Below are 26,949 nucleotides of genomic sequence, written 5' to 3' on the forward strand. Positions count from 1 at the left end.
TGTGTTTCAGTTGGAATATTATTTTGGAAAGTGCACCTTTCCTCGATTTAGTTTTCAGTGCCGACTCTTATCAAATTTTTTCTCCATCCCTGCCTGTTGAAGATGCAGATCACCTTCACCTCAATCATTAGGTCAATCACTGGATGAATGGAAAAGGGGAATAACTCCCATTCGCCAAAGTGAGTCAGGTGAGAAGCATGAGGCCAATAGTAGCTGTATGTTTGTGTCCTCTGTGTTTACATGTAAGCGTGAGAGACTATGGGGGAGCCACCCCCAATTTTGACCACACCTGCCACTGGCATGCACCCAATGTAAAGGACTGGTCAAGGGTGAATGTACCCCTTGGGTCAAAAAAATGTTAGCCATCCCAAATTTAAAGATTTATCCCGTTCTTAAACCAAATACAGTGGTGCCTCGCAAGACGAAATTAATCTGTTCCGTGAGGCTCTTCGTATAGCGTTTTTTTCGTCTTGCGAAGCAAGCCCATTGACAGCTTAGCGGATTAGCGCTATTAGCGGTTTAGCAGCTTATCAGCGGATCAGCTGATAAGCGGCTTAGCGGCTTAGGGAAAGGGGGGAAAGGGGGGGGGAACCCGCAGGAACTCGCAAGCCATTTCGTCTTGCGAAGCAATCCCATAGGGAAATTCGTTTTGCGAAGCGCCTCCAAAACGGAAAACCCTTTCGTCTAGCAGGTTTTCCGTCTTGTGAGGCGTTCGTCTTGCAGGGCACCACTGTATGCCTCCCAAAGCATATTGCAAATCACTCCAAAAAAGAGGGAGTCAATTCCTGCCCCAAGGTCCACCCGCAGCAGCAGATCCCGATGTCAATCTTTCTCCTTTCCCCTTATCCCTGATGTAGCTCTTTCCTGACCCTCTTATTCCCTGGCAGGGAGAGGGGCCTTTTTGGGGTCCGCCTCAGGTGCCAAAATGTCGTGGGCCAGCCCTCAGGCTTACAATCTAAAATGGCACAACACAAGAGGAAAACCGATTGGGAGGGAGGAGGAAATAAGCAAACTCAAGTGACACATTTGCCTAACAACCAGCAGGGGTGAAAAAAAAGATCAAAAAAGAGGAAATAGCACACCTGCGCCAGCAGAGTGATCCTGCAGCCTGTCTAGTCTCTCAGCTGATCTAGGGGCTGCTGCCAGGTTGCTGGACTCCGACTCCCATCAGCCCCTGTGAGCATGGATTATGGGAGTTGTAGTCTAGCAGCATCTGGAGGAAACCAGGTTCTCCACCCGTGGCCTAAGAGGAAAAATCCTCCCCAACACCAAACACGGACAAGGCAGCAACAAGCGAAGGAGTAGATGGAAGGAATATGGAGAGCAGGCAGTATTCAGGTCAGACGTTGCCGGGGCTCCAGTGTTGTTATTCAGCTGAAACAGGCATGTTTGGACAAACTAAGATGGGGCGGGGTGGGGAATGCAAAGTCTTTCTTCTTGTCTTCTTGTCAAGGACTTGTAAAATTCTGGAAGCCACTGAAGGTGAACGGAGGTAGGTTGGGGGAACATGAAGCTCTCTCGGGCAAGCAAGCGACCGGGTTAATGTCGCACTGGCTAGCATCTTGGTCCAATGTGAAGTAGACACCGTCCGGGGACCTGCTGGAGGGATCATCGTTGAAGAAGTTGTAAGGCCGAAGGATGAAGCCCACCCCATTGCCGACCGTCACGGTGTTGGGGATGTCCTCAGCATGTGGCACATGAAAGAAGCCAGTGGAGATCCAAGCCACAAGGTCCTGGGGGGAAGAGTGGCAGGAAACACAACAACAGGCCTGTTTGTCACGAGTGAAAGATGTTTTCCTCACTAATATGGTCATGGAAGAGAACTTCAATTCTTTTCATGTAACATCTAATTCCTTAAAAATCAGAACTGTCACACCACAGGGATGTGTGCTAAGTCCCTACCTGTATTCATTGTATACATACAATTGTGTATCATCTGACCGGTCCACGGCAATTATTAAGTTTGCAGATGACACCACCATAATGGGTTTAATAACAGGTGGAGAGGAATCAGCGTATAGAGGGGAGGTCCAAAAAATATCTACATGCCTAGGGAACAACTTGCACCTTAATATCAACAAGACAAAGGAGATGGTGTTGGACTTTTGGAGGAAGAGAGGAGAACTAGCCCCGCTGTACATCGGGGAGGGCTGTGTGGAGAGTCTCTTCCTTTAAATTCCTAGGAGTTTATCTCTGTGAAGACCTTACTTGGAAAATAAATACAACCCAGGTGGTTAAGAAAGCCCAACAAAGACTCCATCTCCTCAGAATATTGCGAAAGAATCAATCAGTATTTGATGATCTCCTTCTACCGGTCAACAATAGAAAGTGTCCTTTCATCCGGTGTGGTACACTGGTTTGACATCAACTGATAGGAAGTGCCTACAGAGAGTGGTGAATACAGCACAAGATATGATGGGCTGTCCCGTGAATCCGCTGGATGAAATAGCGGAAGAACGTTGCCTCAGGAGAGTGAGGAAAATTCTCAGGGATGATTCACACCCTGGCCGGCACTTTCTTGATCTCCTGCCCTCAGGCAGAAGATATAGAAGCATGATTAGTCTCACCAACAGGGGAAAGAACAGCTTCTATCCGTGGGCTGTTAGGCTGCTGAATGAAAAGATAACAACAGGGCAACTGACTTTCGGGTTTGGTGGGTGTGCGTCAGTAAACGAGGGGAATTAAGACTAAGAGAGCTGAGTGGGGGGTGCTCGTGTAGTATCACTGTATACAAATTGTACAAGTGACAATAAAGTATTTCAATTTTTTTCAATTTCAATTTTCCCAGTTCTCAGCGTGTTGAAACAGGATTTGTATCCCCTGTAGTTGATGGGCCAGTCGAGAACAGGCTGCATGTAGATCAGAGATGGAGACTCGGTGGCCCTGCAGAGGTTGCCGGGTTCCTATCAGCCCCAGGTAGTATGGCCAGAGGTCAGGAATGATAGGAGCTGGAATTATGCAATATCTGGGTTCACCATCCCTGATGTAGATGGTGCTCAACCATCCTAGATGGTCTGTGACCCTTTATCTATTTTAGATGGATTGTGGGCCCTTTATCTATCAGATGCACAACTGAACTCAGGGGTCAGGAGCAAGCCAGCAATAAATCACACAGGGTAGGTGAAGTTAGCTCTTAAAGGAAACAGAATGGGCTTAGAAGTACCAGGCCTAATGAGCACAGCTACTCTTCTCCAACAAGGTCTTGCAGAGTCTGAAGGTCCCTGCCTTCCCATAGCTGCCTAAGTCTCCTCCTCGCCAGAGTTTTCCCCAACCAATCTGAGACTAGGCCGGTGTGGCTGCTTTTTGCTCTGCTCTCTTCATGCCTCTCCTGTCCTGTCTGGAAGCCCCCTTAGGCAAGAAGTTCCACAGGAATGAAGTCTCCACCAAAGAGGCTTTGCTCCTTGTAAATAACCCTGCAACATAATAGTATCCTAGGCAGAGCATCACCTAGATCTAAGGCCATGTGAAATAAAGTGTTCTTTGGGTATGGCAGACTCACAACATTTAGACCATTATCATTATTACTGGTACATCTCCTTTACCCTTTCTCCTTTAAGGCTTTCTCCATCTTTAACGGACCTCTGTCTCTCTTCCACAGGAAGCAATAATTCAGGATAGCTTTGAGGAGATTTCACCCCTCCCATATCCAAGAATCTACTGAGGAGCCTGCTGATTCTGCAGAGAGGAGGAGCAATGTTCTGCTTTCTACTTAGTGAGTGAATGAATCAGTCAGCGAGTGAGTCAGTCAGTGTATCGGAGAGAGAGAGAGTGTTAGAGATCTTGTCTAGAGATAAGGTTGCTGCTAAGAGCAGCTGCAGACTCTCAGTGTAGCCTTGATTTATGCTTAGATCTTTTAGCTCTGTATATAGTTTTGTATCATAGTTGTAGCTATAGAATAAAAGGAAGATATTCTACAGAGCTGCTCTCCGAGTGGTTTATACTCTGCAAGACTCTGCAAAACTCTGCTGCGCAACGACTGTATTATTGTGCAAGTGAATCCGGTGCTCTCAGCTCTAAGCTGTGAGTCCACAGCACGGTGACCTGTCCCTGTGAGAAAGGTGGTCGCTGGCAGTGCTACCCAGCTCGCCTAGCCCAGTCGGGGTTGAAGCGCATGAGTCCAGTTGGTGCACTGGCTCAAGGGCGATGCTGACAAGCTTAGTCGGTAGACCATGAGACTCTTGATTTTAGGGTCACGTTGGGTGAAAGATTCCTGCACTGCAGGGAGTTGGGCCAGATCAGTGTTTCCTCAAACTTGGGTCCCCAGCTGTTGTTGGACTACAATTCCCATCATCCCTGACCACCGCTCTTGCAAGTTAGGGATGATGGGAGTTGTAGTACAACAACAGTTGGGGGCCCAAGTTTGAGGAAACACTGGACTAGATGATTCTCACGGTCCCTTGTGCAATTCTAGGATCGCAGCACTCACCTCGTTGACAATGGTCTCGTTGTCTATGAAATCAGCAAAGACCACCAGTGGATCCCAAGGATCATTCTGATTATAAATGCACGTGCTGATCAGCTCCTCCTCTTTCCGCTTGGTAACAGCCACCTTGTACCTGAAGGATACGGATAACGGGGGAAATGGTTGAGAGGATGAAAGCAGAGGCAAGAGGCAAGTTCTTTGTCTTTATTCCTAGCAGTGCCGTCTTCCACTTAGAATATGATAGTCCGTGGCAAGATGGCTACCACCCATCCCAACTGCCGTATACTGAGTCACACCACTGGCCTGTCTAGATCAGTATTGTCTGCACTGACTGACAGCAGCGCTCAGAGGTTTCAGACAGCGGACATTCCCAGCCCAAGGGGAGCATTCTGCACCCAAAGCAGATGTTCCACCTGTAGCCTTATTAGACTTTACCGACTGGTGAGGTCTGCGTTGCTCCCGGGAGGGAGAAAGGAAGTCAACTGACACTGAGGTTGATTCAGAGAAAGAGTTTATTCTGCTCTCCGGATAGCAGAAGGCACTTGCATGGTCAGTCCACAGCAAGTCCAAAGAAATGAGAAATTTCATGCAGTATATATATCCTCCAGGCACCCTCTTCTCCCTTCCCCACGAATCCAACCACATCAGCTTATACACGGACGTTGACATCCATGACCATAAACAGATATTCCTGTTCCAGTACTCTTGACCATAAAAGGTTGTTCCTGTTCCTATACTCTTATCTTGGGGGCAGGAGGTCACCAACTCTAAGAACACTCCTGGCACCGTTCCCGGGTCTCTTGTCAGACCTGACAAGGTCTGTGCGTCTTTATGGTCAGGATGTAAGATAAGACCCAGACGTGCCATCCCTGCTCCACTTTGGAATGGACAAGGCCATTCATTAGGCGTCACGGACCGATAAAGGAGAGAGCTTTGTTTATACAGCTGTGTTCTTGCTATGCATTTGCTCAAGAGCTCAAGTTAATGGTTTTTAGCTAATGCACCCTTGGAGAAGGAAAAATGGATTTTGGGGGCCCATTTCAGACTGATTTTAGATTTGGGAAACCCATTCCTTCACACCAGTGAGCTACAGCCCTCCAGGGGTGCACTTCCAGGGTTGAAGTCAAATTGCTAGAGAATCATAGTGCCTGCCGTGGCTGCAGAGACCGGTGACTCATAACTGCTGCCTCCCGAACGGCTTTTGCTGTGTTAGCAGCACTGAAGTGACCCAGGAACAACCCTCAAAATGAAACAGGGTGGATAATGAATTCAAAAAGATGTTTAAATTGGTGACCACCCCCCAAAAAAATCCTGAAGCCTTTTTTGCTAGGGATAATTGGGACAGAGGTTCCAAAGAAGCTGACTAATCTTTTTATGCACCCAACGACGACAGCCGGAGCTTTTATACGCGCAGAAATGGAAGAGGAAGAGATTCCAACCAAAGAAGAATGGCTTATAAAAATCAACGGACTATGCTGAAATGGCAGAATTGACCGTAAAACCAAGAGATCAAAATGATGAACTGCTTATGGAAAAGTAGAGGCCTCTTTTTCTGGGCTATCTGTCAAAGTATTTTAGTAATATGAAATTGTGAGCAGGATTCTGAGTTATGAGCAAGGGGGAGCAAAAAATGAATGATAGGCTGGAGTTAGGGGCCATTTAGCAACAAGTATTATGCAGCAACCAAGGATAAGAATATATATTTAAAAAATCAGTGCAGGAAGGGTGGGAAGTCAACAAGAAAAATATCAGTGAATGAAAAATTTGTTTAAAGCTTTGAAAATTTAATAAAAATCAATATTTTAAAAAATGAAACAGGGTGGCATTTATCTGAAAGACAAACAGGACATGGTTTGTTGTTTGGGGCAATAGATATTGGTCATAATATAGACATGGAAGCAGGGGAACAATTGTGGAATAGGGATATAAAATTTCCAGCATGTTACGGTTTAAGAGAAAATTATATTAAAATGATTTATCAATAATAATAATAATAATAATAATAATAATAATAATAATAATTTATTATTTATACCCCCGCCCATCTGGCTGGGTTTCCCCAGCCACTCTGGGCGGTTTCCAACTGAATATTAAAAACAGTACAGCATCAGACATTAAAAACTTCCCTAAAGAGTTGTCTTTTAAAAGTAAAATGGTTGTTTATTGCCTTGACATCTGCTGGGAGGGCGTTCCACAGCACGGGCACCACTACCGAGAAGGCCCTCTGTCTCCTTCCCTGTAACCTTACTCCTCGCAACGAGGGAACCGCCAGAAGGCCCTCAGCGCTGGATCTCTGTGTCTAACACTGAGTAAACTGGCAAAAATGTATAAAACTAAACCAAATAAGTGTTGGAAATGTAAAGAGGAAGAAGGTTCTTTTTATCATATGTGGTGGTCTTGTAGTAGGGTTAAGGCTTACTGGGAAATGATATACAATGAAATGAAAAGGATGTTTAAAGTAACATTTGTAAAAAAAACAAACCCCAAAAAAGAAGCCTTTCTCTTTGGAATTATAGGGATAGAACTACCTAAATTGTATGGAGACTTATTCATGTATGCAACCACAGCAGCAAGAATGTTACCTGCAAAAAATGGAAAGATGAAGAAGTCCCAGCAAAGGAAGAACAGATACAAAAACTTATAGAATATGCAGAAATGGCGTAACTTCCCGGGAGAATAAGAAATCAAGATAACAAACTTTTTATGAAAGAATGGAAACGGTTTACTGAATATTTATAGATAAATTGTAAACAGATAAAAACATTGGCAAGATTATTGTAATAACCTGCAGCTACATAAGAGTATATACATAGATATAGAAAGAAAATAAATAAATGAGTAAGTTAAGTTAAGTTGGATAGGCAGAAGATATTAAAAATAAATTTAAGAAATTGCAGAAAGAGGGAGAAGGAAGTCAAGTTTAAAAATGTCAAAATGATTGTAAAATCAGTGAAATGTATATACAGTGGTACCTCAGGTTAAGTACTTAATTCGTTCTGGAGGTCCGTACTTAACCTGAAACTGTTCTTAACCTGAAGCACCACTTTAGCTAATGGGGCCTCCTGCTGCTGCCGCACCACCAGAGCACGATTTCTGTTCTCACACTGAAGCAAAATTCTTAACCTGAAGCACTATTTCTGGGTTAGCGGAGTCAGTAACCTGAAGCGTATGTAACCTGAAGCATATGTAACCTGAAGCGTATGTAACCCAAGGTACCACTGTACAGCCGTAGCTCCGCTTACGTACCCCTCCGTTTACGTAAACTTCAGAACACATAAGCGGCAAACCCGGAAGTATATTTCCGGGTTTTTGCTGTACGCGCATGCGCAGAAGCACTGTACCACCCCGCGCATGTGCAGAAGTGGTCTCTCTGGTTGGGAAAACCTCAGGATCCAGCCAGGTCTCCGGAACAGATCCCATCTGCAACCGGAGGTACCACTGTACAGTGGTGCCTCGCAAGACGAAATTAATTCGTTCCGCGAGTTTTTTCGTCTTGCAATTTTTTCGTCTTGTGAAGCACGGACTTTGGAAAAGCTTCAAAAATCACCAAAGTCTTCAAAAACCTCAAAAAAGGCTACCACACCGCGTGCTACGAGTTGCTCCTCGAAGGGAATGCACGGTTTTAAGAAAAAGGAAACAAACTCGCAAGACAAAGGAAACAAACTTGCAAGACGTTTTCGTCTCGCGAAGCAAGCCCATAGGGAAATTTGTCTTGTGAAGCAACTCAAAAAACGAAAAACCCTTTCGTTTTGCGAGTTTTTCGTCTTACGAGGCATTCGTCTTGCCAGGTACCACTGTATCTGAAAAGTATAAATAAAATGAAGGAAAAAAGAGAAAGATCATGGTTCTTGTTGCCTACCTGCCCCAGCTAATGGACCTCTCCATGGTGCTAGCTTCAGGTAAGTGTTCTCCAGCAAAGCTGGTGATCTGAATGCGGTAGCTTCGCTGATGGTTCCACTGGTTCTCCCGGCTGGTGGCAAAGTGCAGGTACCGGGGGACTTTGCCGTCCAGCGGAAAGGCAGCATCTTCTTCCTTGTCCAGGGTTCGGCTTGTGAGAATGGGCCGTTGGATCTGGTGCTCTGGGCTCCAGGGGGCCTTCACAGACTCAAACGCCATATCGAGAGCCACCAGGGAGTTCTTGATCCCTGACAAAAAGCAAAGACTAAGAAAGAAGAATTTCCCATTTCGGACCCTAGAGACAAACCCACAGCAAAGCAAGACTGTTAGTAGAGCACAAGACTGTTCATCTCATTTGGGAATTATAGGGACAGAACTACCTGAACTGTACAGAAACTTATTCATGTATAAGACTGCAGCGGCAAGAATGTTACTTGCCCAAAAATGTAAAGAAGAAGAACTCCCAGCAAAGGAAGAATGGATATAAAAACTTATGGAATATGCAGAAATGGCGAAACTTACCTGGAGAATAAGAAATCAAGATAGCGAACTTTTTATAAAAGAATGGAAATTGATTATTTACAGACAAATTGTAAACAGATAAGAACATTGGAAGGATTCTTATAATAACCTGCAGTTTCATAAGAGTTTATATTGAAAGAAGATGAACAAATGAGGAAATTAAGTTAATTTGGATAGGCGGAAGATATTAAAGATAAATTTAAGGAACTGCAGAAAGAGGGGGAAGGAAGTCAAGTCAAAATGTTTTGTAAAATTAGTGAAATGTTTAAACTTGAAAAGCAGAGAGAAAGAGAGAGAGTGTTAACTTCAGCATCATAACGTCAAGCACCACTTTGGGCAAAAGATTCCTGTATTGCAGGGGGTTGGACTAGATTACTCTCACGATCCCTTCTGACTCTACAATTCTGTGATTCTTGCAGCCACTGGGATAACAGGCGCACCAACTCCTAGGGGCGGAGGGGTCTTTGGCCCCCTCAATATTTGCTGGCAGGGGGCTGGGCCCCCTCGATGTTGAGGGGGTGGAGAAGGGCGAATGTGGTGCAGTTCAATGGCTGGCTCCTCCTGAGCATGAGAGAGGGAGCCATGCTGGGCTGGGCGCTTGGCCTCCTCCTGACGATGCAATCTCACACACGTGAAACGCATGCCAGCCCCTCACAATCTTGGGCGCAAGATGGCGCCTCTGAACACCAGCTTGGGACTGTGGAGGAAACTTCCACCTTGTATTTGAGAGGTGTGGCCTCAAATTATCTCCCATCGTGTAGGATTACACAAGTCCCCATCTCTCTCAGCACCAGTTATTTGCCTGTCCGATGGAGATAATGGTGGTCTACTAACGTCTCAGAGGCAATCTATCTTATGTTTCACTGCAAGCTTTTAAGAGCAGCCAAGAACAGCTTGGCACCTTGAGAGCCAGTGTGGTGTAGTGGTTAAGAGTGGTGGACTCGTAATCTGGTGAACCGGGTTCGCTTCCCTGCTCCTCCACATGCAGCTGCTGGGTGACCTTGGGCCAGTCACACTTCTCTGAAGTCTCTCAGCCCCACTCACCTCACAGAGTGTTTGTTGTGGGGGAGGAAGGGAAAGGAGAATGTTAGCCGCTTTGAGACTCCCTAGGGTAGTGATAAAGCGGGATATCAAATCCAAACTCTTCTTCTTCTTCTTGGCAAATTCTAACGGGCAGGGAGCTTCCCTTCGCTGATCAACAGCTATGAAACTCCCTCCTCCCTAACTTCCATTGTGGGAACTGTTCTTATCGTTTGCTTGCATTTCTCTGTGGACTTCCTAATTTGGTTTCCTTACAGCCACCGCAAAAAATGATGAATCAGTGCATATTTTATCAGCAGAGTAGGTCTTATTCCTTGTGCACAGATGGATAACTAAGGGTTTGGGAGAGACAGAGGGACAGAAAAAGAGGAGATGGGGGACTTATCCACACTTTCCTCCGCACTTTCCAGGCATGGCCAGAGCTTTACAGTATCATATCTGAATGCCCCCCCCTTTTTTTTCCTCCAGAGCTTTCCCCATGAAAACCCACTCTTTAAAGCTTAATCAGAACAGGAAAGAGCAGGTCAAAGGGTGAGTGTGGATAAGCCCTGAGTTGGCCTAAATTGCACAATGAGCCAACAGGAGGCTTGAAAACAAGAGACCATATTTTCCAGATCTGAGCATTTTTCAGTGGTTCACCATAGCTCTCTCTCTCTTGTAAGGAGAAAGTGAACAATGTACTATATCACTCTGCCCTTTATATACAGAAACACACTACAGGGCCTATGTTGCAGTGGCACCACTGCCTTTTCAGGTGGCATTACAAGGCTGGCTCCTTGCCTTTTATCTAAAGGTGGAGTAACAGAGGACTCTGCCTGGTCCATCTGTGGGAATGTTGAGGGTGGCAGGAGAGGATGTATCATTTAATAATATCCTTCCTAACTTGTGCCAGCAAGTTTCTTCTCTTAGCAGAGCAGATTCCCCTTCTTAGGCAGCAGGAAAACAAGTTCCTGACTTGTCTGAGCTCAGATTGAATTGTGTGTTCCTGGTAAGGTCCCCTTTGAATCCCTCCTAAAGGAATAAAGACACCACAGGCTTATTCATAAGGAACAAAAAGTAGTTTTACTTATGGTCAGGCAGAGCACAGTGTGATCCCTGAAGGCCGGCTTTAGGCTTAAAGTTACAAGCACGTAAAGACAGGATTACCCCATATGGGAGATGACATGGGGACTTCTGTGGCAGGCAGCAGTCCACTCCAGTTGATGCAGGAAGGTCGAAAAGAGAGAGGACTGGACCTTTTGTTAGGTCAGGTAAGGTCAAGCCCACATTTTAGGCACATGCAAGGAAGGATGCTCCAGGCCAGGAGAAACAGAAGAAGAAGAAGAGTTTGGATTTGATATCCCACTTTATTCCTACCCAAAGGAGTCTCAAAGCGGCTAACATTCTCCTTTCCCTTCTTCCCCCACAACAAACACTCTGTGAGTTGAGTGGGGCTGAGAGACTTCAGAGAAGTGTGACTAGCCCAAGGTCACCCAGCAGCTGCATGTGGAGGAGCAGGGAAGCGAAGCCGGTTCACCAGATTACGAGTCCACCGCTCTTAACCACTACACCACACTGGCTGGACCAAACATTCCCTTGCATGTCCACTCTAGCAAAACAAGGAATGTTGTATTTGACTGCTCCCAGCGGATTACATCCCACAGTGTCTTGTTCAGGATTGTTGTCTGGCAGGCAGCTCTCTGGGGAACTCCAACAAAAGTCTTTCCCAGCCTGACTTGGAGGAGCCCAAAACAGAGCTCTGTGTACACAAAGTCCGTGATCTTCTACTGAGCTACACCCTGTCCCCACATTCCTTATTGGACCAGAGTTTGAGCAAATGAAGATGCCGAACAACAGCATCTCCACATTTCCACATGCAAAGAGGAATGGGGTGAGATTACAAGCAAGCGGTAAGATGTTCCCAACCTTGCCAATAGTTTCCTGCTGCTGTGGAAGTTAATCCCGATCATAGAATCATAGAGTTGGAAGAGACCACAAGGGCCATCGAGTCCAACCCCCTGCCAAGCAGGAAACACCATCAGAGCACTCCTGACATATGGTTGTCAAGCCTCTGCTTAAAGACCTCCAAAGAAGGAGACTCCACCACACTCCTTGGCAGCAAATTCCACTGTTGAACAGCTCTTACTGTCAGGAAGTTCTTCCTAATGTTTAGGTGGAATCTTCTTTCTTGTAGTTTGGAGCCATTGCTCCGTGCTTCTCTGGAGCAGCAGAAAACAACGTTTCTCCCTCCTCTATGTGACATCCTTTTATATATTTGAAGATGACTATCATATCACCCCTTAACCTCCTATTCTCCAGGCTCAGCTCCCTTAGCCGTTCCTCATAAGGCATCGTTTCCAGGCCTTTGACCATTTTGGTTGCCCTCCTCTGGACACGTTCCAGTTTGTCAGTGTCCTTCTTGAACTGTGGTGCCCAGAACTGGACACAGTACTCCAGGTGAGGTCTGACCAGAGCAGAATACAGTGGCACTATTACTTCCCTTGATCTAGATGCTATACTCCTATTGATGCAGCCCAGAATTGCATTGGCTTTTTTAGCTGCTGCGTCACACACACCTCATACAACCCAGAGGGGCAGGGCTTCTCTATTCGACCCTCAATATTCTTCCCAGGCCACACGCACCATCAAGGCCACACACCCCTCTCTAGGCCACTCCTCTCACTGGCTCTGCTCTCACACTATCCCCCAAGCGCTTTTCTGTGGCAGGAATGTGCCCCTTGCTTATCCTGATGGAGAAGAGGAGGAGATGGGGGTGAGTGGGATGTGGGATGTGGGATGTGGAAACCTCTGACTCCTTTGTGGTTGGACTTCAGTAGGTGGGACCATACGCATTCATGGTCCCACCCACTTTTGCTTATTGCACCGCCCACTCCTAACATGGAAATGTGAGCCTCAGGCTGAAAAGTTTCCCCATTTCCAACATAACCATTTAAAGAACTCTGCTTCATTGATATCTCATTTTCTGCGATGCATCTGCAAAGCCCTAAACGCTGTTTTATGAAACAGAAGCATCTCCTGCTCATATAATTTACAAGCTGCTACTTCCCCTTGGCCCAAGATTCTGGTTCGCTTCTGCTCTTTGCTAGTACTATCAGATGTTCCGTTATTTCATTTCTCTGAGTCCCGTTACTTTCCTTGCAACATGTGCTCCCTCGCTCAAGCCGTGTTGAGCTTCTGCCCTACCTGCATTTTTCTGGCTCTTGATCTCTGCTTATGGCACACAGAGGCAATCAGGGGGAGCAGTGGTGGAAACGGGAACAAAACCAGACAAAGAACAGTGTGTCAGCCGAATGTTACCAGTGTTCCAGAAACAGATGCCATCAATTCTCTTAATCTACCTCGAGATGATGGATTGCATTTTATAGACTATTTGTTGTTTCAGATTGTAAAAGGTAAAGGGACCCCTGACCATTAGGTCCAGTCACGGACGACTCTGGGGTTGCGGCTCTCATCTCGCTTTATTGGCCGAGGGAGCCAGCGTACAGCTTTCGGGTCATGTGGCCAGCATGACTAAGCCGCTTCTGGCGAACCAGAGCAGCGCATGGAAACGCCGTTTACCTTCCTGCTGGAGTGGTACCTATTTATCTACTTGCACTTTGACGTGCTTTCAAACTGCTAGGTTGGCAGGAGCTAGGACCGAGCAACGGGAGCTCACCCTGTCACAGGGATTCAAATCGCTGGCCTTCTGATCAGCAAGTCCTAGGCTCTGTGGTTTAACCCACAGGGCCACCTGCATCCCAGATTGCACACTTCTTTTAATAACCGAATTATCTCCTTATGTCAGACATCACAGTTCCCAAGTATCCAATAAGGGGACCCTAAACAGCACATTCAAGTTTGGGAACAGCATTATGCCAGAAATTGTGGCTGACCTTCCCAAGGGTGCTGATCCTTTATTCTCTCTCCCTCACCTTGTGATAGATCCAAGTTTCACAATCCTTGGCTTACCATTGCAAAGCTTGGAGATTTGCACTGCTTACTGTACAAGGTGGGCATCGCAGCCCCAAAAGTTATTCTCTGGCTTAGATTTTAACCTTTGCCAGTCTTCCCCTTGGTCCCACCCAGCGGTGGAGCATATGCCCACACTGCCCAGGGCGGGTGCGCTACCAAGGGGGGAGCGTGGTGCAGAGGATGCCCTCCCAGGCGCGGGATAGCTGCTCTGGTGCCCAGAGCGGCGCACGCACCCTGCAGCCAGGGTGGACATTCGGCGTGCCGCCCACCCACAACTCCCAAGCCTACGCCAAGCTGTCAAAACAAAAGGGGAAGGGAGGAATGTTGCTGGCAAAGCGGCACAGCTCCCCTCTTACCCCGACGGCTTGGGGTAAGCTTGGGAGTCGCAGGCAGACGGTGCACCGAATGTCACCCCCTCAGTGAGGGCACCCAGGGCGGTCCGCCCCACTGCCCCCCTTCCTACGCCCCTGATCCCACCCACTCTCCTTCTTCCAATCCCTGCCCCAATCAGACCTCACCAAGGGTCCTAAAGGAGCCTCCCTGACTCATAATTTAAGCCAGAATAAACAAAATACAAATACATCACAAATGTCTCACAAGACTCTTACCCATCTGTTGTGGCAAAAAAAGAAGAAGCAAACATGCCTAATTGTTAGGAAATTGTTAGAAAAAACAACATGCCATTTTCCAAGTTCTAGCAAAAAATTAAAATGTTTAGTTTTCTGAGTGCTAAATAAGGGAAGGTTCACACAGTGTCCCTTTTATAACCCACTAGTCTAGCTCTGGTACGTCAAACCCTATAAATAGACTGAATAGGAAAAGGAATTTTTAAACAGTCACACAAATCCTTACATTACTTGAAATGCAGAATGTGAGATTCCTGGAGGGAAGCTAGATTCGTTGTGGGACACCCGGTGGCAGGGGACCCCCAACTGCAACCCCTCTCAGTATTCAGCTATGGTTTCCACAGTTAGGGTGGCAGAACATAACGTTTTGGGAAGTATGGGGCACCTACCTCCAACATCCAAGTCGACTTTGTAGTTCATGAGATGGTTGTGCATGGTCCCAAGTGTGTGCTCCCCGACCCTGTTTCCATACGCAGTGCCACCTTCCATGAGGAACGATGTGCTGATGTATCCCGTGGCATGGACCTTGACTTCTATAGCACCATTTTGGTAGAACACAAAATCCCAGACATAGTCGTAGTTGATGAGAGTGGAGATGGCCCTCAAGACCAAAGCGTAGTTGTTCAACCCCCCGTAATAGAAAGAGCCCATGTCAGAAAAATGTCGCCGGAGAGGCACGCCCATGTCATGCTCAAAGATGCAGAAAGAGTTCTTGTTCAGTCTTGGGGTGTCAGAGTCTATCAAGTAGTGGCGGTCCACGTAGGTGGCCGTATAGGGGCAGTCCACTCCCCGAACCAATTCGTAAGAAAATTTCCCAATGCCAAGGGTCCCGTCCATGTACCTAGTCACCATTCCCCCGGGGCAGTTGGAGCCATACGTAGCAAGAGCTTCTTGCAGACTCAACTCGTAGACAATCCTTTCCTCGCCAAATCTGATGTTGAAGAGGCGTGGCCCTGTGTTCACGTTCATCCCAAAGGCAAAACTCCAAGACCGGTAGACAACATGGCTGCCGGCTACGGTGTAGCGCATCCCGAGGGGCTCAAATTGCAAAGGGCCTGGATGAGGAGAAGATTCTGAAGGCTTCCTGGAGGTAAAATCGTTCTTCAGGTGGGCTGCCTTCACTCGGACCTCCTTCACACGCCCATCTATAAACTCCTTCTCCAGGTGGGCCATATTCTCATAATACTGGCCATTGTAGAACACTTTCTTCACCTTCCACTCTGAGATGTTCAGACTCTGGTGGTCCACCAACACCTCCAAGCCAATGGGGTGGATGTAGTACCCGCTGCCATTGACATTGTGGAACAGGACAAACCAGGTGGCTCGGTCGCCAGATTCAAACCCTCGGGGAGCTGTGGTCAGAGTAGCCAGGTTATTCCTATTATACTCACAACATTCTCTGAGGAAGTTGTTGGCCACCTCGAGCTCCTGGAAAATGAAGATGTCAATATCTTTGTACTCCTTCACCGTCACCGGCCTGCTGTGATATGGCACCTTCCTGCCAAATTTCTTCAGCGTGATGTCACGGTGGCCCGTTGGGTTCGGAAGAGGGCCTACTACGAATTCAGTGACATTTGGATCTGGCTGGTTCCCAAAGTACACCACAGCCAAGGCCTCCCGGTGGGGCCGAGCCCTTCCATGGTCCAGGAAGCCCAGAGCCACTTCTTTAGAGGGGAAGTATGTATCCACGTAGTAAATGCAGTTATCGGAGGGCTTTGCCCGAGATGCATCTTCCAGGCGGACGCCAAGATTCTCCTTGAGGTATTTCACCACTTGGGCCATCTCAGCAGCTGACAGGTCAGCAAAGATCTCGTTTGGATCTCTGTTGTTGCCTTCGGGAGAATTCTGGAGCTCTGAGACGCCACACCTAACGACTTTTTCCTTTCTGGTCATCAAGACACAAACTAAAGCAAAAATGGTAGCCAGAGCCAATACCAGGAGAACAACTACGGCTTTCATGTTCATGCCGGTGTCTGCGAAAGGCAGCAGTGGTCGCGACACGCTCAGCAACCCCAGCTGCTATTTCCTTGCAGGAAACGGTTTGGGAGGGAAGGAGGGAGGGAGGGAGGAAAGCTGCTGCTCTGTTCAGAATTAGAGGAGGGTTCAGAGTTAGGAATGCATGGAGGCTCATCAGCGACTATAAAAGGCAGGCTTGCGCTCTCTCTGCCCAGCTATGTATCCACCATAAGCCCAAGCTGCTCTTGGCCCAGGATGATGGACTAAGAGGTCTTTGGAGAGAACGCCGGCGCTAGGCAAGGCCCCAGAGAGGCAAAACACCCAGATTTAGGAGAGACCCTCAGAGAGAATGAGGTTGGAGGAGGTTTTTGTCCAAATGCTGTAACCCGATCCCTCCCAAGCCGAGAAAGTAATGATGCCTGCTCACGGCAGAAACCCTTTTCTGCCCTTTTCTCAGACCGCTCAAAAGCTCATTTCCACCATGTTCCCATTGCCCGTCCCCCACTGCCCTGGTCCAGCCCCAGAAGCACAGATTTAGCTCACCCCATAAGAATATGTGTTCCGTTTACTGTTGAGCCAGCTATGCCATTGTGGTGGGTTGTCTATGTAACTCTCAGTTCCTTGATTTAAAAAAACCCCACTGGGTTTCTGAGCCAGAGCAAGACACTTCAAAACGGGGCTGCAATGAAGGAAACAGGGTAATATAATGTACCTGAAAGCACTTTCCTGTTACTCAGTGGGAAATGAAACGGCTTCTTAGGAACTGTTCCAAATGTGTGCTGGTGATTTGGGACATTTCAAACCTGGAATCTGTAACACACCCAGTGTACTTTTCCAGCTGCCACCATAGGTCTAATCAGGGGCGCTGACTTATAAAAAATATTGGGGGGGCGGGGGCCCATACCGACTTATAAAAAATATTGGGGGGGCCCAAGACCTCCAAACCGCTGCTGCTGGGGGAACGAAAGGGGCGAGCCCCGGGCTGCCCCGACCTTATGTGAACCTGTGAGGGCCCGCCCTTTGCGGCAGCCGATTGGCTGCCGCCGTGGGCGGTGAATATTAATGAGCTAGGGGGAATCCCCGCTTCTTGCGGGGCTGGCGCCAGCCCCGCGAGATTGTTGATGGGTCGAGAGCCCGCAACCCCACCCCCTGTCTAGATCGGGAGTGGCTTTGTTTTAACTCATTACTGAATGTATTTTAAAAGGTAACTATCGTCAAACAAGGAAAATAAAAAATACCAACATAATTTTGTGATTTTACAAAGCATAATATAACTAATAATTTTCTTAAATTATTGGGGGGGCAGAGCCCCCCCCAAACGAATTTTTGAGGGGGCTCGGGCCCCCTCAGGCCCCATGGAGTCGGCGCTTATGGGTCTAATTCACACAGCCTTGGAAACATGCCTGCCTAAAACATGATACATCTCTGGTCACTTGCAAAAAACAAACAGCACCAAAAATAAGGCACACGATTCTGAAATTTGGAAAAGCCAAACCTGAAGGAACAAGACTTTCTTAGGCCTATCCCCCTCTACAGACCCTCTTGAGAACCAGCTAAACTTTAGCTACTGAAATTCAGTTGTGGGCTTGTTTTAAATTCTGGACTTGAAATGTATTTATTGTATTCTGACCTATCTGTGTTTTGCTTTTATAACTTCTGCAAACCACTTGGAGGTTTCATTTTATTGCCAAAAATGTTAAGCGGTATGCATCATCTGAACGTACGAACAAACGATTAAATAAATAGCAACCTTGAGCTCCCCAAGACTTGGAGCCATGTTCACCCCCTGCCCCCAACACAGTACTTTGGACAAAGGAGGCTTAAGAGTGCGGCTCGTTGTTTGTTTATTTGTTAATTTGCTCAGAGAGATGTACAGTTTAGTTTTTTTTTTCTAGTTCACAGTGTCTGCCAAGAACCTTCACCTTACCCTGCTGAGGTGTCAAAACAGACCAGTGGCTGGGCTTCATCAAATCAAGCAAAAACAAGAACACAGAAACATCCCTCACCCTCAGGAAGCCATTTTACCATGAGGGCACAGCTATGGTTCCACTTAAGGAATTCGCAACTGCAAGCAGGGCTTTTTTTCAGCTGGGACTCTATGGTGGGTGCCATTGTCGTTCTAAGGGAAAGAGGGGGAGCCATTCGTGGTGAGTTCTGCTACCTCTTTTTCTAGAAAAAATAGCACTGACTGCAAGTGATCAAAAAAGGAGGTAGAACCTCAAAACGGTGAATAGGAAACTTTAACGCAAGGTTTAAAATGCTTGTTGTGTTTCAGGTTACACCTTCAGGGGAAAATGAGGCATTTTTTGGAGTATCGCAGCAGCAGCAGCATGACTCTGGCTGAAACACACTGGATATTTTACACCTTGCATTAAAGTTTCCTGCGCATGGCAACATTATTTTGAGGTTATGCCTTCTCCCTCCCCCACTTGTGTCCTGGTGATTTGTAGGGCAGTGGTTCCAGTTTCGAAGTGCTCTCATCTCTTGCAGGTACAAGACATGTTTTTCTCTCCCTCTAGGGTTCAGCTAAAAGAGAGAAGTTTTTGCAAGTTATAGCAAAAGCTGGCCGTCGATAGTGCTGATTACCCAACCCACTGAAACAATGGTTTTTTTAAAAAAACAACAACGCTTCCACACACCCCCTCTCTCAATTTCATTGTTTTTTAACAAAGGAAAATATTACTGAAATTACAGAAGATTTGTGCTCTTAATTCTTTTATTTTATAAAATAAAAAAAATTCCTTCCAGTAGCACCTTAAAGACCAACTGAGTTAGTTCTAGGTATGAGCTTTCGTGTGCATGCACACTTCTTCAGATACACTGAAACAGAAGTCACCGGACCTTTCGGAAAGGTCCGGTGACTTCTGTTTCAGTGTATCTGAAGAAGTGTGCATGCACACGAAAGCTCATACCTAGAACTAACTCAGTTGGTCTTTAAGGTGCTACTGGAAGGAATTTTTTTTATTTTGTTTTGACCATGGCAGACCAACACGGCTACCTATCTGTAACTTTTATTTTATATTAAAGATGGGCATCTCACCTAAATCCACTGGGCTGGATGGGCAGTGCAACTGTGCAAAAATACTGTAAAGCAATCTGTAAAGTAATCAGGCTCATATCATGGTTAAAGGAGACACGCCAATTTCTCCCGGAATACTGGGTCTTTGACTACCTTTCAATTCACGGGAATCCCAGATTGGTAGTAAGAAAGCAAATAAGCAGATCTTCACTGCAAACCCACCCCTGATTTACATCAGTGTAACTACAGGAATTGCAGTTTGGTGAAGGTGCTAAGACTTCTTTGTTAAAAATCACCACTCCAGTTTCCAGAATTGCAGCCTACGGAGTTCCTTTCGGAGGGAGAATTGCTGTTGAAAGTCAGCCAGTCCAGGAGCTAATTACGCTTATTGAGATCTCCAGAAGGAAAAAGATATACGAGCGTTTAGGTGACTGGTGAAAAGGGTAAATTTCAGTTGAGCAATGTGTCTGGGAGTGCAAATATAATTTGTCCAAACTTGTCCAATACACGCAAGCAAGGCTTAAGATTTGGGTTGGAAGATAATAGACAGGGAGATAATTGCTTAGGAGTAACAGCCCTGGTTACATACTAATTTCACGCTGAGCTGTCCACACGGATCCCTCTGCCAACCACCCACCCAAAGTCAAGAGCTTCTCAGAGCCTCGTCAGGTTTTGGAAGCCCTCGTAAGTGAAAGGCGGGAGGTTGGGTAAGCATGCCGCTGTTTTCGGCAGGCATGCAAGATGGTTGACGTCACAGGAAGTCGGATCCTGTTCGCTGGTGAAGAAAACGCCGTCCGGGGAGTAGATGGAGGGATCTTCATCAAAATAGTTGTAGGGCCTCAGGAGGAAGCCAACTGCATTCCCAAGTGTCACCGTGTTGGGGACGTCCTCTGCATGTGGTATGTGCAAGAAGCCCGTGGTAATCCAGGCAACCAGGTCCTGGGGAGGGAAAAAAACATTGGCTCATGACATCTGGTAAGAGGAAAGAGTGCGGCAGTGATGCAGGGCAGCCACACATACATGATAATAATACAGTGGTACCTCAGTTAAACCACAGAGCCTAGGGCTTGCCGATCGGAAGGTCGGCGGTTCGAATCCCCGCAACGGGGTGAGCTCCCGTTGCTCGGTCCCTGCTCCTGCCAACCTAGCAGTTCGAAAGCATGAAGTGCAAGTGGATGAAGAGGTACCGCTCTGGCGGGAAGGTAAACGGTGTTTCCGTGCACTGCTCTGGTTCGCCAGAAGCAGCTTAGTCATGCTGGCCACATGACCCGGAAGCTGTACGCCAGCTCCCTCAGCCAGTAAAGCGAGATGAGCGCTGCAACCCTAGTGTCGGTCACGACTGGACCTAATGGTCAGGGGTCCCTTAACCTTTACCACAGGTTACATACGCTTCAGGTTACATATGCTTCAGGTTATAGACTCCGCTAACCCAGAGATAGTACCTCGGGTTAAGAACTTTGCTTCAGGATGAGAACAGTAATCGTGCTCCGGCAGTGCGGCAGCAGCAGGAGCCCCCATTAGCTAAAGTGGTGCTTCAGGTTAAGAACAGTTTCAGGTTAAGAACGGACCTCCGGAACAAATTAAGTACTTATCCCGCGGTACCACTGTAATAAATAATAATAAATTTTATTTATACCCCACCTTCCCCGGCCAGAGCCAGGCTCAGGGCAGCTAACACCAGTAAAATTACATAATACAGTAAAAACATAATAGGGAAAAAAACCAATTTAAAATACAGGTTAAAATGCCATTTAAAATGCAGCCTCATTTTAAAAGTAGCCCATAGATCAAAACCATAAGGGGAGGGAAACATAAGGGTCAGACTGAGTCCAAACCAAAGGCCAGGCAGAACAGCTCTGTCTTGCAGGCCCTGCGGAAAGCTATCAAATCCCACAGCGTCCTAGTCTCTTGTGACAGAGCGTTCCACCAAGTCGGGGCCAGTGCTGAAAAGGCCCTGGCTCTAGTTGAGACCAATCTAACCACCTTGCGACCTGGGACCTCCAAAATGTTGATACAGCTGAGGGCACATTTATGCCACTTCCGCTGCAATGGCTTCCCCCAAAGAATGCTGGGAACTGTAGCTTACCCCTCACAGAACTACAGTTCCCAGAATCCTTAGCAAATTACAGTTCTTAGGATTCTTTGGTGGGGAGAACTCTGGCTGTTAAAATGCTGTAAGAGTGTTTTAAACATGTGAACTCAGTCTACACTGAAACTCAAAAGAAGCCATTTTAAAACATCCGTTCATGGGTTCCCTGAAGTTTGGGGCAGACTGGTGGTGGGTGGAAAATAGCTGGTGTGGATCAATGAGCAATAAGCAAAAGCCGGGAAATTCTTTGCTCCAACTGTCTGACGTGCACCCATAACCTGGGAGTGGAGTAGACTCTATGTCTGGAGCCAATTTGTGAAAGCAGCTTTTGACAAATGGCTTCTATTTCGTGAGGGATGAACTGGGATTTTGTGGTGGCTGCTTGCCTGCTTGTACTCCCACAATAATCTGCTCAACGTGTAGGTTTGTAAATAAACACAAAAGGGAGGAATTTGATGCAGAGCCTAAGATGAACATTTCACCAGCATTTTTCCATGGGCAACAGAACATTATCTCCCCTCTGCTTGCCCCCCAAATCTGTTCTTCCAACAGTCTGGAGGAGATTCGGGGATGGTTCGGGGCATGTGTGGTATGAAAGTCCCGTTGTAGAAGCAGGCGTTGGTCTGCTCATGCCATAATTTAATTGAAGGCTCAAGGCACAACCCAAACTGACCAAGTTAAGCTTGCGGAATCAAATACAGTGGTACCTCTGGTTGAGAACGGGATCCGTTCCGGAGGCCCGTTCGCAACATGCAAACAATGCAACCTGCATCTGCGCATCTGCGCATGCGCGGATTGCGATTCGGTGCTTCTGTGCATGACATCATTTTGCGCTTCTGCGCATGCACAAGCGGCGAAACCCAGAAGTAACCCTTTCCGGTATTTCTGGGTCGCCATGGGATGTAACCTGAAGGAACGTAACATGAAGCAAACGTAACATGAGGTATGACTGTACTTTCAACTCAGGAAGCCAAAGATGGGATGAGATTGCTGAAAGAAGGACAAAATTTGGAAGGAAATGTCACAAGATGCCTATTGGGAAGATCTCAAAACACAGAAACCACCGTGTGAAAGGAGAAGCATCATGCTCAGGTCTGAGGCTGGATCCCCAGGCTCTCTCAGGACGTACCTCTCGCATACAAATTCCCAGAGCCTTAAAGGTCTCTGACCTGAAGACACACAGTTGCCCTTTATCCCATAGCCTCCCTCCTGGTGTGCTTCCTGCCCTGATGGGCAGGCAGAGGCTTCAGGAGACAGTGCCCATGAGGGTCCAGATTCTGCCTCTGTTGTTGTTGTTGAAATTTGTTGTGGATGATAGGAGAGGATATATTGATTAGCGTATTTTTCACTCCATAAGATGCACCTTTTTCTTCCTAAAAAGTAAGGAGAAATGTCTGTGCGTCTTATGGAGCGAATGCAAGGTCCCTGGAGCCGAATTGCCCAGGGGCAAAAAGCAGATCATGCTTTTTTCTTTTTTTTTTTGCTTTTTTTTTTGAAAGAGGGAAGTGGGTGTTGAAACCAAGCCGCTGATCGTTTGCCAATCGGGGAGAGAGATAAGGGACGCTAGAGATAAAGGAGGCTGCCTGGGAGAGGGGAGGTAAAGGCAGCAAACTTGCAAAGGGGGGAAACAGGAAGACTAAAGCAATGAGGAGAGAAATTAGAAGAAAAGGAGGAGCAAAAAACTGCTCCAGCTAAGAAAAAGACACTAAGGCAAACAAGAGGGAAGGGAGTGTTGAAAGGAAACAGCTGAACGGTGGGATCGGAAGAGAAATAAGGGAGGCTAGCGGAGGCTGCCTGGGAGGGGGGAGGTAAAAGCCCATGGATCCTCAGGATTTTTACTTTGGGTCACCCCAAATTCACCATCAGATCACATAGCATGTCCATGGCTATAGCCTGCACCAAAAAAAATCAGGCACCCACTGTTGTGTGGGGCCGCAATGGCCCAAAAACGTGGTTACAAAGCACGGATCCACATGGATCCTCAGGATTTTTGCATTGGGTCACCCCAAATTCACCATCAGATCACATGTCTGTGGCCATGGCATGAACCACAAAAATCATACATCCACTGTTTCATTCAGAATATTTTTTTCCTTGTTTTCCTCCTCTAAAAACTAGGTGCGTCTTATGGCACGAAAAATACGGTAAATATTACCCTTCCTCACTCACGCTAGTGAGCTGGTAGCAGAGCACATTCCCTGTATATTTCAGGAAGCTAGTTGGTAGAATCTCTTGAGTTAAGCAATCCAGTCTGGCTTGTCCAGATTGGATTTGTTCCTGGTAAATTCCCCTTTGTTCCCTCTTAAAAAGAATCAAGGCACGACAGTCTTCTTTTAAAAGTACCGTATTGGCCGGAATATAAGCCGCACCTGCAAAGAAGCTGCACCTTTAAAATTCAAGGGAAAAAAGACAATACCCGAATATAAGCCGCTCCCTTAAAATTCTGCAGGCACTCACACCCGTAAATGGCAAATGTAGAAGAAGCAATATTGTAAATGCCAATTTTTGTAAGGTTGTGAATTTAAGCCACACACTACTTTTCATGGTTGGAATTTGGGGGGTGGGGTGGCTTATATTTGGGCCAATCCAGTAATAAGAAGTTTACAGTGGAACCTCGGGTTACATACGCTTCAGGTTACATATGCTTCAGGTTACAGACTCCGCTAACCCAGAAATAGTACCTTGGGTTAAAAACTTTGCTTCAGGATGAGAACAGAAATTGTGCTCTGGCGGCGCGGCGGCAGCAGGAGGCCCCATTAGCTAAAGCGGTGCTTCAGGTTAAGAACAGTTTCAGGTTAAGAACGGACCTCCAGAACGAATTACAGTCATACCTCAGGTTAAATATGCTTCGAGTTGAGCGCGTTCGAGTTGCGCTCCTCAGCAACCCGGAAGTAGCGGAGTGTATTACTTCCGGGTTTTGCCGCTTGTGCATGCGCAGACGCTCAAAATGACGTCGCACGCATGCGCAGAAGCGGCAAAAAGTGACGCGTGCATGCGCAGACATGCCATCACTAGTTGCGTTTACCCCTCATTCCTATCTAGAGGTACCACTGTAAGTACTTAACTTGAGGTACCACTGTACTTATATTCAGTTCACAGTACAGTGGTGCCCCGCAAGACGAACGCCTCTCAAGACTGAAAACCCGCTAGACGAAAGGGTTTTCCGTTTTGGAGGCGCTCCGCAAAACGAATTTCCCTATGGGCTTGCTTCGCAAGACGAAAATGTCTTGCGAGTTCCTGCGGGTTTTTCCCCCTCCCCCCTTTTTCTAAGCCGCTAAACCGCTAATAGCGCTAATCCGCTAAGCCGCTAATGGGCTTGCTTCACAAGACGAAAAAACCGCTAGACGAAGAGAATCGCGGAACGGATTCTTTTCGTCTTGCGAGGCACCACTGTATGATCCTGAAGGCAGGCTTTAGCTTGTAGTTACAGAAGAGAGTGGGGATTCATCCCATATTGGGATTGAGCCCATGTGCTGCTGGCTGAGAGCCAGCAGACAGCAAAAGAATATCAAGAGAGCAGCATCAAGAGAAGGGTCCGGAGAAAGATGGCTGCATGACCAGCCCTTTTATGGGGTCTGCCAGGATCACACCCACCAACCTGGTCACACGTAGGGGGAGGACGCTCCAGGAAGTCCTCCTGGCTGGAGCAACATCCCCCTGTGCGTCCACTCTGGGCAAACAGGAAATGTTGTATTTGACTGCTTTCTGTGATGTTACAACCCACACAACTGGTATACCGCCCTGTACACATAGATCTCAGGGTGGTTCACAACAAAAAATCACAATTTAGAAAACACAGAATCTATAGGTACTGGTGGCTCCTAACAGGCTTCTCTGTCTAGGAGCTTCCCCTATGGAGATTCCTGTCCATCACCCTCAGATGCAGTGGTCTCCCTATCTAGAGCCCCTGCAGCCTCTGACTCTGCCCCACATCACCGTTGGATTGAAGGGCCACGGACACATGACAGAGCCTCCAAGTGTCTCTATTTTCCAGGTATAGTCCCAGATTTACAGAAGCCATCTTGGTTTCTGATTTGACCACAGAATGTCCTGCTTTTCCTTAGGACGCCCCTGTTTTCATAGGAAAAATGTTGGAGTTATGTGACCCCCGAGCCCAGGAGATAAGTAACTAAGCAACCTTTAGAAGACATCTGGAGGCAGCCCTGTACATATAGGGAAGTTTTTAAATGGTTAACGTTTTATTATGTTTTTATGAATGTTGGAAGCCACTCAGAGTGGCTGGGGCAGCCCAGTCAGGTGGGTGGGGTAGAAATAATAAATTTGTTGTTGCTGTTGTTGAATAAAAAGGTGAAGGGACTCCTGACCATTAGGTCCAGTCGTGGCCGACTCTGGGGTTGCGGCGTTCATCTTGCTTTATTGGCTGAGGGAGCCGGCGTACAGCTTCCGGGTCATGTGGCCAGCATGACTAAGCCGCTTCTGGAAAACCAGACCAGCGCACGGAAACGTCGTTTACCTTCCCGCCAGAGTGGTACCTATTTATCTACTTGCACTTTGACGTGCTTTCGAACTGCTAGGTGGGCAGGAGCAGGGACCGAGCAACGGGAGCTCACCCCGTCAAGGGGATTCGAACCGCCAGCCTTCTGATTGGCAAGTCCTAGGCTCTGTGGTTTAACCCACAGCGCCACCCATGTCCCTTATTGTTGAATAGGATGTCTCTATTTTCATCGGAAAATGTTGGAGGGTATGCACTTACCAGCGCCAAGAAATTTGGCAAGTTAAATGGATTTGGGCCACACAGCCAGAAAGTCCGTTCTCCCGCCTTTCCAGCCAGCTTTCAAAATGCAAGAACAACCACAGGAGGGAAAGCGCTTGCTGTTTACAGTCATTTCCTTTGACAGAAAAGCATCCGAGAATTCCAGGCCAAGAATTCTAGGACATTCAGCTGTTGGGTCGATTTGGCTGGGCTCATGCCTCAACTCCCACAAAGAACGGTCAAGCGGCCTGTTCTTCCATTTATGTGAGAGTTCAATGAACATTAACATCAAGACGACACACCAAAAACATTATTATTAGCCGCACATTAATCATTTCTTTTCTAAGAGATGGCAACTGTGCTTAGGAGGATGTGCGCGACACATGGAAAACATTGCTCCGACTCACAATTTTGTGCATTCCACACAAGACAAAAAGCCTTATGGCGGTTTCTAATCCTGCATTTGCTGATGGAGTTTTAATGAGGAAGCAATGAGGTATTCATTAGCAGGCAGCATGGGGAGTCGTTAACTCTTCCGAGAACACTAGTTCTCCCCCAGTCAATTTTTTATCCAGTCTTGGAATCAGAAAAGGGAGAAAATCCAGCTAATATATTGGGAGGTACTGGCAGTAAGGTAAAGGTAAAAAGGTAAAGGACCCCTGGACAGTTAAGTGCAGTCAAAGGCGACTATGGGGATCAGAAGGTCGGCGG

The 26,949-nt window shown here is 47.0% G+C and overlaps 2 protein-coding genes across 3 annotated transcripts in view; both read right to left on the bottom strand.

The window, feature by feature from the left end:
* Nucleotides 1–739: 739 nt before the first annotated feature.
* Nucleotides 740–16,703, bottom strand: LOC309328015 (amine oxidase [copper-containing] 3-like). Its single transcript, XM_081837835.1, has 4 exons — nt 14,850–16,703; nt 8,283–8,568; nt 4,427–4,556; nt 740–1,733 (listed from the first exon to the last, which is right to left on the bottom strand). The coding sequence occupies exons 1-4, from the start codon at nt 16,423–16,425 to the stop codon at nt 1,449–1,451; spliced, it is 2,277 nt and encodes a 758-aa protein (XP_081693961.1). The 5' UTR covers nt 16,426–16,703; the 3' UTR covers nt 740–1,448.
* Nucleotides 16,704–18,243: 1,540 nt separating this feature from the next.
* Nucleotides 18,244–26,949, bottom strand: part of LOC309327995 (amine oxidase [copper-containing] 2-like) — a 28,809-nt gene continuing 20,103 nt past the window's right edge. Inside the window, exons 4-5 of one of the 2 annotated variants that reach the window (XM_081837760.1) lie at nt 19,669–20,374; nt 18,244–18,942 (exon numbers count right to left, since the gene is read on the bottom strand). In XM_081837760.1, the coding sequence (XP_081693886.1) occupies nt 20,090–20,374 (285 nt within the window). In that variant the 3' untranslated portion in view covers nt 18,244–18,942; nt 19,669–20,089. Of the gene's footprint in view, nt 18,943–19,668; nt 20,375–26,949 lie in introns of those variants that run through there. The other variant, XM_081837761.1, reaches the window with a different exon arrangement.

This window comes from Podarcis erhardii, assembly GCF_964252035.2.
Source record: "Podarcis erhardii genome assembly, chromosome: 13".
In the NCBI taxonomy this organism is placed as follows: domain Eukaryota; kingdom Metazoa; phylum Chordata; class Lepidosauria; order Squamata; family Lacertidae; genus Podarcis; species Podarcis erhardii.